Genomic DNA, 13112 nt, shown 5'->3' on the forward strand with positions numbered 1-13112 from the left:
TGGTAAATATGCTGTATTCACCATCTTACAAAAGATTTGCTCTTGTTATTATATGTTCTCGTGACTCAATAATATACTTCAACAGATGGTACCGGTATGTTATATCTTAGCATGTATAGTGATGGTATCTATATTGCCTAAAACGTTTATTTAGAGAAGTGCTGTTTATGTCAAACTGAGGGAACATAGCTCTGATCTGTTTGTATTTAAATAATACATTTTGTTACGCATATAGGCCTCTAGTTATCAAGTCGTCAACCGCAAATACGCTGGAATTCCGCAGCGTATATGTGGCAAGGCTGATTCGCCTTAGTTATAAACCCCTACTGCCCGGCAAAAGTAGAATCTAGTGATGTAAGCTTCGATCCGCCGGACTCAGTCCAACACAGATCGATGGTTACGTCACTACAGATGTTCCGAACGCAAGTTCGGCACAATCTGACTACTTTTGGTAGTTATTAAACTACTACCAGGTACGCTCGCCACTATTCCGGGCCAGAGTACCTGGATTTCAATCCGCCGCACTGGCGGCGGATCCCATAGGAATCAATGGGAGTCTGACCATAGCGAAAGCTCATGTTCGCTGCTGCCCGATATCCCATTGATTCCTATGGGAAACGTCTACACCTAACACCCTAACATGTACCCCGAGTCTAAACACTCCTAATCTGCCCCCCCCCTACACCGCCGCAACTAAATAAATTTATTACCCCCTAAACCGCCACTCCCGGACCCCGTCGCAACTATAATAAACATGTTAACCCCTAAACCGCCGCTCCCGGACCCCGCCGCCACCTACATTATACATATTAACCCCTAATTTGCCGCCCCTATACCGCCGCCACCTACATAAACTAATTAACCCCTATCCTGCGGATCCCGGACCCCACCGCAACTAAATTAATTGTTTAACCCCTAAACCGCCGCTCCCGGACCCCGCCGCCACCTATATTAAACTTATTAACCCCTATCCTGCCCCCCCTATACCGCCGCCACCTATATTAAAATTATTAACCCCTAAACCTAAGTCTAACACTAACCTCCCCTAACTTAAATATTATTTTAATAAATCTAAATAAAACTTACTATTATTAACTAAATTATTCCTATTTAAAACTAAATACTTACCTGTAAAATAAACCCTAATATAGCTACAATATAACTAATAATTAAATTGTAGCTATTTTAGGATTTTTATTTTACAGGCAACTTTGTATTTATTTTAACTAGATAAAATAGCTACTAAATAGTTATTAACTATTTAATAGCTACCTATTTAAAATAATTACAAAATTACCTGTAAAATAAATCCTAACCTAAGTTACAATTAAACACTACACCTACAATTACCTACAATTAAATTAAATAAACTATAGTACAAAAAAAACCACACTAAATTACAGAAAATAAAAAAGAATTACAAGAAGTTTAAACTAATTACACCTAATCTAAGCCCCCTAATAAAATAATAAAGCCCCCCAAAATAAAAAAATGCCATACCCTATTCTAAATTACCAAGTAACCAGTTCTTTTACCAGCCCTTAAAAGGGCTTTTTGCGGGGCATTGCCCCAAAGTAATCAGCTCTTTTACCTGTAAAAAAAATACAATCCCCCCCAACATTAAAACCCACCACCCACATACCCCTATTCTAACCCACCCAAACCCCCCTTAAATAAACCTAGCACTAACCCCCTAAAGATCTCCCTACCTTGAGTAGTCTTCACCCAGCCGGGCAGAAGTCTTCATCCGATGGGGCAGAAGAGGACATCCAGACCGGCAGAAGTCTTCATCCTATCTGGGCAGAAGAGGACATCCGGACCAGCAAAAGTCTTCATCCTATCCAGGCAGAAGAGGACTTCCGGACCGGCAGACATCTTCATCCATCCGACAAGGAGCGGCTCCATCTTCCTGGCCGACGGACTAACAACGAATGACGGTTCCTTTAAATGATGTCATCCAACATGGCGTCTTTCAAATTCCGATTGGCTGATAGGATTCTATCAGCCAATTGGAATTAAGGTAGGAAAAATCTGATTGGCTGATTCAATCAGCCAATCAGATTGAAGTTCAATCCGCCAATCGGAATTCGAGGGACACCATCTTGGATGACATCATTTAAAAGGAACCGCCATTCGTTGTTAGTCCATCGGCCAGGAAGGATGCTCCGCGCCGCAGGTCTTGAAGATGGAGCCGCTCCTCGCCGGATGGATGAAGATAGAAGATGCCGCTTGGATGAAGATGTCTGCCGGTCCTGATGTCCTCTTCTGCCCGGATAGGATGAAGACTTCTGCCGGTCCGGATGTCCTCTTCTGCCCGGATAGAATGAAGACTTCTGCCGGACTGGATGTCCTCTTCTGCCCCATCGGATGAAGACTTCGGCCCGGCTGGGTGAAGAAGACTCAAGGTAGGGAGATCTTCAGGGGTTAGTGTTAGGTTTATTTAAGGGGGGTTTGGGTGGGTTAGAGTAGGGGTATGTGGGTTTTAATGTTGGGGTGGTTGTATTTTTTTTACAGGTAAAAGAGCTGATTACTTTGGGGCAGTGCCCCGCAAAAAGCCCTTTTAAGGGCTGGTAAAAGAGCTGGTTACTTGGTAATTTAGAATAGGGTAGGGCATTTTTTTTATTTTGGGGGGCTTTATTATTTTATTAGGGGGCTTAGATTAGGTGTAATTAGTTTAAATTTCTTGTAATATTTTTTTATTTTCTGTAATTTAGTGTTTGGTTTTTTTTGTACTATAGTTTATTTAATTGTATTTAATTTTAGGTCATTGTAGGTAATTTATTTAATTAATTTAATGATAGTGTAGTGTTAGGTTTAATTGTAACTTAGGTTAGGATTTATTTTACAGGTAATTCTGTAAGTATTTTAACTAGGTAGCTATTAAATAGTTAATAACTATTTAATAGCTATTGTACCTAGTTAAAATAAATACAACGTTGCCTGTAAAATAAATATAAATCCTAAAATAGCTACAATATAATTATTAGTTATATTGTAGCCATCTTAGGGTTTATTTTACAGGTAAGTATTTAGTTTTAAATAGGAATAATTTAGTTAATAATAGTAAGTTTTATTTAGATTTATTAAAATAATATTTAAGTTAGGGGGGTGTTAGTGTTAGACTTAGGTTTAGGGGTTAATCATTTTAATATAGGTGGCGGCGGGGTCCGGGAGTGGTGGTTTAGGGGTTAATGAGTTTAATGTAGATTGTGGCGGTGTAGTGGGGGGCAGGATAGGGGTTAATAACTTTAATATAGGTGGCGGTGGGCTCCGGGTGCGGCAGTTTAGGGGTTAAACATTTATTTATTTGCGGCGGGGTCCGGGATCCGCAGGATAGGGGTTAATAACTGGAATATAGGTGGCGGCGGTGTAGTGGGGGGCAGGATAACATAGAAACATAGAATTTGACGGTAGATAAGAACCAAAGAGGCCCATCAAGTCTACCCATATTACATGTTACTTTTTCCTTAGGATAGCCTTATGCATGTCCCAGGCATTTTTAAATTCCTTTACAGTCTTTGTGTTTACCACCTCAAATGGAAGTTTATTCCATGAATCCACCACCCTTTCTGTAAAAAAATGCTTCCTCAAATTTCTCCTGAATCTACTACCCTCTAACTTTAGATTGTGACCCCTTGTTTTGGCATTTATTTTTTTGTGAAAAATGCTTTCAGCTTCTATTTTATTAAGTCCCTTCATATATTTGAAGGTTTCTATCATGTCACCTCTTTCCCTTCTATCCTCTAAACTATACATATTTAGATCATAGAGTCTTTCTTTGTATGTTTTATATTTTAGACCATGTACCATTTTAGTAGCCCTCCTTTGGACAGCTTCTAGTTTATTTATATCTGCCTGAAGATATGGTCTCCAGAACTGTACACAGTATTCCATATTTGGTCTAACTAATGATCTGTAAAGTGGCATAAGAACCTTGCTATTTCTGCTACTAAAACCTCTTCCAATGCAACCAAGCATTTGACTGGTCTTGCTGGCTGCACTGCGGCATTGTGTACCAAATTTTAAATCATCTGAAATAATAATTCCCAAATCCCTTTCTTCTTTAATTACAGTCAGTAATGTACCATTGAGACTATAATTGGCCTTTGGGTTTTTGGATCCTGTATGCATAATTTTGCTCTTGGTAATATTAAATTTCAGATCCCTTTTATTTGACCAGTCCTCTAGTTTATTAATATCACAGTTCATTTGATCAACTCCTCCTGGAACATCTACCCTGTTACAAATTTTTGTATCATCAGCAAACAAGCAAACCTTCCCCTTAAGCCCACTTCCAAGGGGTTAATAGGTATGATGTAGGTGGCGGCGGGGTCTGGGAGCGGCGGTTTAGGGGTTAATACATTTATTATGGTTGCGGCGGGGTCCAGGAGCGGCGGTTTAGGGGGTAATAACTTTATTTAGGTGCGGGGGGCTCCGGGAGCGGCAGTTTAGGGGGTAAGACAGTGTAGTTTAGTGTGGGTGCTTAGTGACAGGCTATCAAAAAAGCTGCGAAGAAGCCGATGAGCAGCAAGATCGATGACTGTCAGTTAACAACAGTCCGCTGCTCATCGCACCGTACTTGGTGTGCGGCTTCTTGACAGCTTTTTTGATAACTTTGGAGAACGTATTCAGGTCCGCGGCGGCGATGGTAGGTGAGCATATTGGGCCGGCGAATGCAGGTAAGTAGACAGCTTGATACATAGGCCTCATAGCCTTATCGCACTATACCTCCTACGAGCTACCAGATTCGTTTTGGGATTTCTGGTATTTTAAAAATAGCTTTGCTGACACTAATTATATGCTAAATGGAAACCTAATAAATATTTTAGCGTAGCCACTTATCCCCTCATAGGCTATAAACTAGCATAGTGATTGCCCCACTACATATGGTTATCCCTATCTAATGAGTTTAGAATGCCTAATCGGTAATCTGCAGTACCCCTAAACCAGCCACCTTGTCTTTAAGGTTTATTGTGTTGCATATTCACTATATATTCAAAATGTATTTGATAGATATGTATGGAGCTAATACTTAAAGGGACACTGAACCCAATTTTTTTCTTTTGTAATTCAGAAAGAGCATGCAATTTTAAGCAACTTTCTAATTTACTCCTATTATCAATTTTTCTTCGTTCTCTTGCTATCATTATTTGAAAAGGAAGGCATCTAAGCTTTATTTTGGTTTGAGTACTCTGGACAGCACTTTTTTATTGGTAGATGAATTTATCCACCAATCAGCAAGGACAACCCAGGTTGTTCACCAAAAATGGGCCGGCATCTAAACTTACATTCTTGCATTTCAAATAAAGATACCAACAGAATGAAGAAAATTTGATAATAGGAGTAAATTAGAAAGTTGCTTAAAATTTCATGCTCAATCTGAATCACGAAAGAAAATGTTTGGGTACAGTGTCCCTTTAAAGCTTGTTATGTCTATGTTTTATCTTAATGTTAATTCATGTTTGCCTCTACAAGTGGTAGTCCCTGGAGATTTTTACCTATATGATAATTGGGCATATCTATAATATTTTATCACTAGCTTTCTCTTCCTGTTACCCCCCACAAGAGCTCCTTATAGTGTTATTATTTTCTCTTTATATGTTCATATCTACTGAGTCTGATGCTATATTGAGGGTTCATGATCAGTATTTGACATTTAAATGTTGTGTAACCTAGACCTTGTGGTAAACTTCACTATATCCTTATGTAGATACTTATAGTTGCCCCATATTTAATGTGACAAAACTCTTGACTTATGCTTAAGTTTTTTATTACAATGAGGCTTATTTGATATTATGGATGCTAGAGGAAAATGCTACAAATCTACAATCTTATCATATTTGTATTAGGCTACTTAAACTGTTTTCATGTCAAATATATGCAATTTCCTCAAGGGCTAGGTCTGAGTAACCCTTACACACTATTGCTGCAACATTTACCAGTGCTGGTTTGTACTATTGACATAGCTAATTTTTAAGCTACTATATCATGCAATACTTATGTTTTGTATAGAATAGAGGTTATTGAATATTTAATTTTCTTTTAAAAGTATACTATAACAATTATCTTTTGCCTATTTCCCTCGCCATCTACTTTCAAATTTAGACAAATTATTTTAACATAACTACTTACCTTCTTATAGTCTAGAAACTAGAATATTACTTGTCCTGCTCCATATGTTTAATGTTAAAATATGCGTCGGATTTCCCCCAATATTTTACTATAAGACCTGTCTTAATATACTACCTTCCCCAGTATGCACGCTATCTCAACCTAATGATGTTTTAGGGAATTTAAGAGTCTTGAGCAGGACAGCCTGTATTACACATTGAAATGCTGTTCCCCTCCCTATTAATTGAATAAACAAGCTGTTCCTTTGAAGGCTACTCCTGTGACTATATTACATGACCTCTACTTACTCCCTGCACCTTACTATTTTGGTATCTTATAAGAATCCGCCCCCCCCCCATCCCCTCCCCCACTCCAATTAGAGCGGCTCTTGCCCGCTGAACTTCCTCTCCCCCTTTCCACTAACTTGGTCCAAAAGTGATCAAACACAAACTAACTCTCACTTGCCCCAATTTTTTTTTTTTTTTAGATTACATAACTATATGAATGGCAAGGTGGAGACTACACTTATTATTTCTATAGTATAAAAAATGAGGTTTCATTATTCTTTATTGGTATACTGGTTATGTATGTCTTACAATATTACTCTCGTTTACTAGATATTCGTTGTAAACTTCTTTATCTACAATATTTGTAATACGAATACCAGATACAGCCTTCTATTGCATATTTATTGTTTTGATGTTCTTCCAGGGACGCACAGACTCTATACCCAGATTTGTTGTATCTCTACTTCTTTGTTATGTTTTTGGGTATACAATATATGTTTCTATGTTATAAGTTCATTGTCACTGGATGAATACTTGCTGTAATCCTTCTCACAACCTCAATAAAAATATATTTACAAAAAAAATAAATCTAAAAAGTTGGATAAGACATCAGTGAGACCAATGAAGACACATTAGTCTCAAAAATTAAGCGGTGGAATAGACATTACCAAACTGTCCACCATAAAGTCTGATTCTTAATTTATAAGTACAAAAATTATTTAGAAGTTATACCATGTTGCGCAAATCTAGCAACCAATAAACAACACACTACCTTATATATTGCAACCAGTATTATACCTACAGAATCACTAGAAACATTCAAGATCAGGTCAATGGTGATCTCTGTATGCAAATAAAATTAATGGTACATAATTATGAGATTACAGTATTTTCAAAATTGAAAACAACTCAAAACCTAATTTCAAACAAGATATTTGCATAAGATACTAGAAGGCACCCTAAGCCTGTATACTCAATACATAATATATGTTATAGACAATACAGTTATCTCTATTTTCAATTCTATATATACAATAACGGTGCTAGCAACCAACTGTCATTTATCAATACTTTTGTTACCCATAATTGAACAAATAGATATCCATGCTATTACAAGTAAACTACTTTTATTATCTTTGACATATTCATTCAAAAAAATAGTAGCAGTATAGGATATTAGATGGCACTACAAGCCTGTATTTTCAATTCATGAATATATGTTACAAATAATACATTTTGTCTCTACTTTCAATGTTATATATAAAACAATAGTGACAGCTATTGCCATTCACCAATATTATTGTTATCAGTAATTTAACAAGCAGAGATATATTCGGTCACTAATAAACCACATTTATTAACTTCAGATCATTCAAGTAATGAAACAGTAACAGCTTCGTAGTGATATTATTCACTTTTCAAGGTGATCTATTTGGTCATCTGATACTCATTCGACCCTCTGGGTGATTATACGGCCACATACTATTCAATATTTTTAACCTATCATCAATGTGTAGCACCAATAGTTATGTGTGAGTGTTTTTAATTTTATTTCTTTCCTATTTTAACATATAAATCCTATTAAAAGTTAAATTTTATATTATTCACTCCCATCCTCATATCTTTGGTTCAAGATTGGACAATTACCATGTGTTGTGATCACAGCTTGTGATCTCATTCAAGAATACATTAATTTATAAACTTCCTGAGTGCTATATGTGTATATTTGAATAGGAGGCTTCTCTACCTCCTAGAATGTTTCCCCAAGTTTGCTTTATACACAGCACCATTCAGCTCCATTTACATTTCAATCATCGTATTTATTTATCGAATCTGAGCTATAGGAAGTTCTATTTAATTTACCAGTAATGCTATTGGCTCCTTTTTCTTTTCTATAAATACAGCTGCACCTGCATATGACTAAGAAGTCTCACAATCAAAGCGGCTCAAGTCTAGGGCTAGCGGAGTAGTCAAACCTGGAACACATGGTAAACCCACAGCTCAGGTACAATGATGACAATGAACTATTCTCAGCCAATCATAGAAAGACTCATTCTACAAAGTAATTGTATTGGCTGGATAGAACGCTGCAGAAACTAGCACAAAGTATACCTAATATTAGTGTGTCAGAGAAAGTATCAGAGAGCAGCATCATGGTACAGAGTAAGTAAAAGAACCTGAGGGGAGTAACAGCCCCTGGGAAAAAAACAACACCAAACCATTCACCCAGCAGAGCCTGGTGACAAGTAATGGAGGACAGAACTAGAAAGTAGCAGCAGAATATTAAACAGAGCAGAACCTAGAACTGCCAAACCCAGGGATACCGAGCAGCATCTCAGCTTGGTCTGTACTATGGACAGTCCGCTCTTGAGACAAAAAGTAGGAGAGTTTGGGACAGGCAGTAACCAAAGCTGGGGCAGCAAGTTCAGCTACAGCCGCGTTGCGCATACTGAAGTACACATACCGCCGTCATAAACTCATAGCAGATTTAAAAAATCTGCATAAGAGAAACGTTTCTCATACATACGGTGGTGAGCCTCTTCACTCAGAATCTAGATGTGTGAGAAATGTTTCTGTTATTATGCAGACTTTTTAAAATCTTCCAGGCGATCACCTCAAAATTCACTTGCGGTCCACTGGTAGACTGTGATCTACCTCTTGCCCACCCCTGCTTTATACCCTCTATGGTCTTAAGGCTAATTCTGAATGTTAATCCTTTCTTTTAACAAATATTGAGGCTGTTTTCATAAAAAAACAATAATAATACATTTTTAAAATGTAAAAATATAAAATACATTTTTTATTTGAAAAAACTGTTTTAATACTTTAATTTTGGGGGGGTTTTTGTTTGCAAAAAAAAACATTTTCTTATATGTAAAGACATAAATAAGGATATTTTTTTATTTAAAATATTAAACTCAATATGCAAAGAAGCTTTGTCCAATGTTTTTTTGCAAGTGCTTTTTGAAAGTGTGTTGAGGATATTTTGAAATGTTATTAAAAGGAAATGTAAAAAAAAAAATGAAAATAATAATTTAAAAAATGTTACAGAAAAGTTTTGGAAATATTTTTGGAGATATGTTTGAAATACAATTTTGAAAAACATTGCAAGTGATTAAAAATAACTATTTGTAAAATAATAATTTATTATTAGAAAGGACAAAAAAAAATTAAACAAATTATTCTGATATTTTAATGAAATCAAAAGCTAAAAACATGTTAATATCAGAACTAGGCTGAAGGCTAAGCGGGACCCAAATGGGTGATAAACCACTGTACGTGACCAGCTAAACTAGTATCCAGGCAGCAGATGAGCCTCTACTTAAAAGGACAGTAATTACAACATCTTTCTACAGTCTTATAATAGATTAATATATTAGCAAAGTCTAAAGAAGAGTCCCTAGGAAGAGCCTAGATATGTGTATATTTCAAGTTTTTAAATTCTAGAGCTGTCTTTTACAATATACATTTAGCCCTGACTCTGTTTATCTACTTTTACCAATGATTGGTTTAAAGATTTTACAATGCATTAATTAAAGGGGGGGGGGGGGAATCAGCTAGTTTATAGTCCATTAACGTACTAACATTAACATCAGATCAGTTTATATTTAAGGGGCATGAAGCATCAGTTGATCTGGAACAGACATTACAAATATAAAGCTATTTAAAACTAGAAAGATCATTTAAAGTGATGGTAAATCATGCTAAAAGTTCCTTTATTTACAGCGAGTTTATGCAGAGCTGGAACAGATCCGGCCGCCTGTAGCAACGCTCCTTTTTGTCAATTGCGCCTTCTTTGCCAATATCGTGCTAGCCATACAATTTACTTCTATTATCACATTTTCTTAGTTTTCTTGCTATCCTTTGTTGAAAAGAAGGAAGGTAAGTTCAGGAATGTGCCCGTGTCTGGAGCACTATGGCAGCAGATTTGCAAGAATGTTATACATTAGCAACAGCACTAGATGGCAGCACTATTTCCTGTTATGTAATTCTCCAGGCATGTGCACGCTACCTATCTAGATATCTCTTCCACAAAGAACAACAAGAGACAAAGCAAATCTGATAATAGAAGTAAATTGGAAACTTTTTTTAAAAGGTTAAGCTCTGTCTGAATCATGAAAGATTTTTGGGGGGATTTTATGTCCCTTTTAAGTCCCCTTTATTTGTAGCACTGGTAAAGCCTAGCATTTAAAAAATGCTAGGATTTACCATCACTTTAAAAATGGTTCAGTATACAAACAAACATTTTAAAACTAAAAGCTTACTGTTTCCTTTAGGCATGGGAGAAAATTTGAATTAGGGCATTGGTTTCCAAAACGAGTGCTGAATATGGCCGCATCAACGCATTCTACTCTTTACGGAGCCAGATATATCAGTGTGCAAATGCAACACACAAAGATCTGTGCAAAACCAGATGTGTGTTGCATTTTCCCACTGATATTTCCGGCTCAGGAAAGAGTTGAATGTTCTGCCTGCAGCCATATTCGCCATTTGTTTTGAAAACGAATGCCCTAATATGAATTTTCTGCCATACCTAGTTTCCTCTATCTCCAACTGAGTCTCCTTATGCCTTTCTGTACTTGTAAACTACTAGTTCTTTCAACTGGCTACCATTGGCTCCAATATCACAGACTCTAAATTAATTTGGGCAGGTACTGGATACTGGTGACAGCAGGTGTGTGTCCAGGCAGAGTCCAATTCTCTAAAGTTCTCTACTCAGATGAGATTATATAAAACAATCCTCGTAGAGGGTTTATATTTTAACATTTACAGAGTTACCTTTCACAACTCCCTCTTACAACAAGGTGGTGCTTAACAACATCTACAAACTACAAATCATTCTTATGTTTTGAAAATGTCATATGTTACTTCTGCACAACTGTATCATTGTATGATCTATATGGTTCATGTCCCTTTAATAAATCTTCTTATAAGTTAGTGTATAATTTCAGTCGCTTATTCTAACTCTTGCAGATCACCGAACATATAGGTTTTCTCCCATTACACAGACAGAGGGTTTCATTGAGGAACACAATATCTAGAGAACATTAGTTGGCTTTTGAAAGAAAACATATTAATTTTGAAAAATGTAACAATGCTCTAATCAATTCAAAGTGAGATAACAAAATTCAGTATATGATAGGATTTAAAGAATAAAAGCATGATGTGTAATGGTGAAGGATATTTAAAGGAATAGAAGGCGAAAATTAATCTTAATTTTTCTTGTAGGCCTTTGTTTCCCATTACATATTAACCATGCTAAACTGACAACACAACATGAAGCACTGTTTATTTGGAGACTATTGCGTGAAATAAAAAAAACTGTTAAATGATGTATAATACAGCTAAGCCAGTGTTAACTGCCAAACAAGTTACTGGCAGTTAGTATTGGAACAGTTTCTTCCCATTTGAGAGTGAGGAACATTCATGCACTTGTAATTTTACAGCACCTGAAATAAGTGTTTGGAGGGAAGAGAGGCAGACACAAAGAGAGCAAGAGAGAAACAGAGTGTTGGTATGTGAGAGTTTTGCTAGTTTTTTAATGAGGACTCCGCAAAGAAAGCAAGCTCCTTTAACAATGGAGATGGCGTTCAAGTCACAAGGCTACTAATGAAAAAAATAACATGAAAATAAGACTATATGAACTATATTTTCTTGTACTGGGGAAATCTACTGTTTAATTAGTAAGTGTTCTGGCTGGCAAAAATGTCTACTTTTTTGCTATAATGACAGCATGCTGTCAGCCATTGCAGTCTGGGTGACCAGATGGGCTATTTAAGCATTAGTAGATATTTGGATCAAATACGTTGTTGTTTTTCTGATTTGAACAATATGTGGATGTTATTACACAGCATGAGATGATTTGTGAATGGGACTTTTAATAGTATAAACAGCACTTGCATGATTTTGATCTTATACAATACTATTAATAATATTTCTGATGTCTTACCTGGCATAAATACCACTAATCATGTCATGCTGGAAGGAGTTATCTTCAGCCTTACTCGGCCCAGCTGCTTTTGAAATTAATAATACCACCAAGCCTCGCATCTGTAGGTTGTTTCGGCTGTCATACACAAACGCTCTGCCAAGAAAGAAAAAAATCATCAGTACTGGATACAACATAGCTGCACAGATCACAAGCTGGAAAGTTAGTGCAGAAAGGTACTTCATATTACGGCAAAAACCTAACAGCCAATAAATTCAAGGGGAAAAAACACAGATGTACTATAAGACAATTTTACCACTTACACCTAAAATCCAACTGGCATAACAGTTTTTTCCAAAAGGAAAAAAAAACAGTTAAAAAACATAAATATCATCTTCCTAAATTGCTTCCTATAGAAGTACAATACTTTAAATAACATGTCACTGCAAGGGATACATTAAAAAGCCTGTAATTATAACGGTCTCACAGATCTACAATGAAGGGACATAATACCTTACAAAGCAGAATTATGCACAAATAAAATGTGATTATAGGCATCCCCCCCGTGGCAAAAGTTTGATATGTGGTGTGCAGGAATGGTGCTTAAAAAAATAATAAGACCAAAGTAATATAAATAAAATTGTAAATAGAGTCATATATTTTAATACTCTTATGCAGCAATTCAAACACAAGCTCAAATTACTGGTATAGCTATGTGAGCTCTGTATTTAATATTGTATTTAATATTGCTAACTATTTTTTATCTTAATTGGACATGTAATAAT

General features: G+C 36.3%; 1 protein-coding gene across 2 annotated transcripts in view; it reads right to left on the reverse strand.

The window, feature by feature from the left end:
• The window catches only part of PDSS2 (decaprenyl diphosphate synthase subunit 2), a 632456-nt gene that overhangs the window by 497337 nt on the left and 122007 nt on the right, over positions 1 to 13112 (reverse strand). For both annotated transcript variants that reach the window (XM_053710597.1, XM_053710598.1), the window contains exon 3: positions 12349 to 12483. In XM_053710597.1, the coding sequence (XP_053566572.1) occupies positions 12349 to 12483 (135 nt within the window). The remainder of the gene's footprint in view (positions 1 to 12348; positions 12484 to 13112) is intronic.

The sequence above is a fragment of the Bombina bombina genome, chromosome 4 (genome assembly GCF_027579735.1).
Source record: "Bombina bombina isolate aBomBom1 chromosome 4, aBomBom1.pri, whole genome shotgun sequence".
Classification (NCBI taxonomy): Eukaryota; Metazoa; Chordata; class Amphibia; order Anura; family Bombinatoridae; genus Bombina; species Bombina bombina.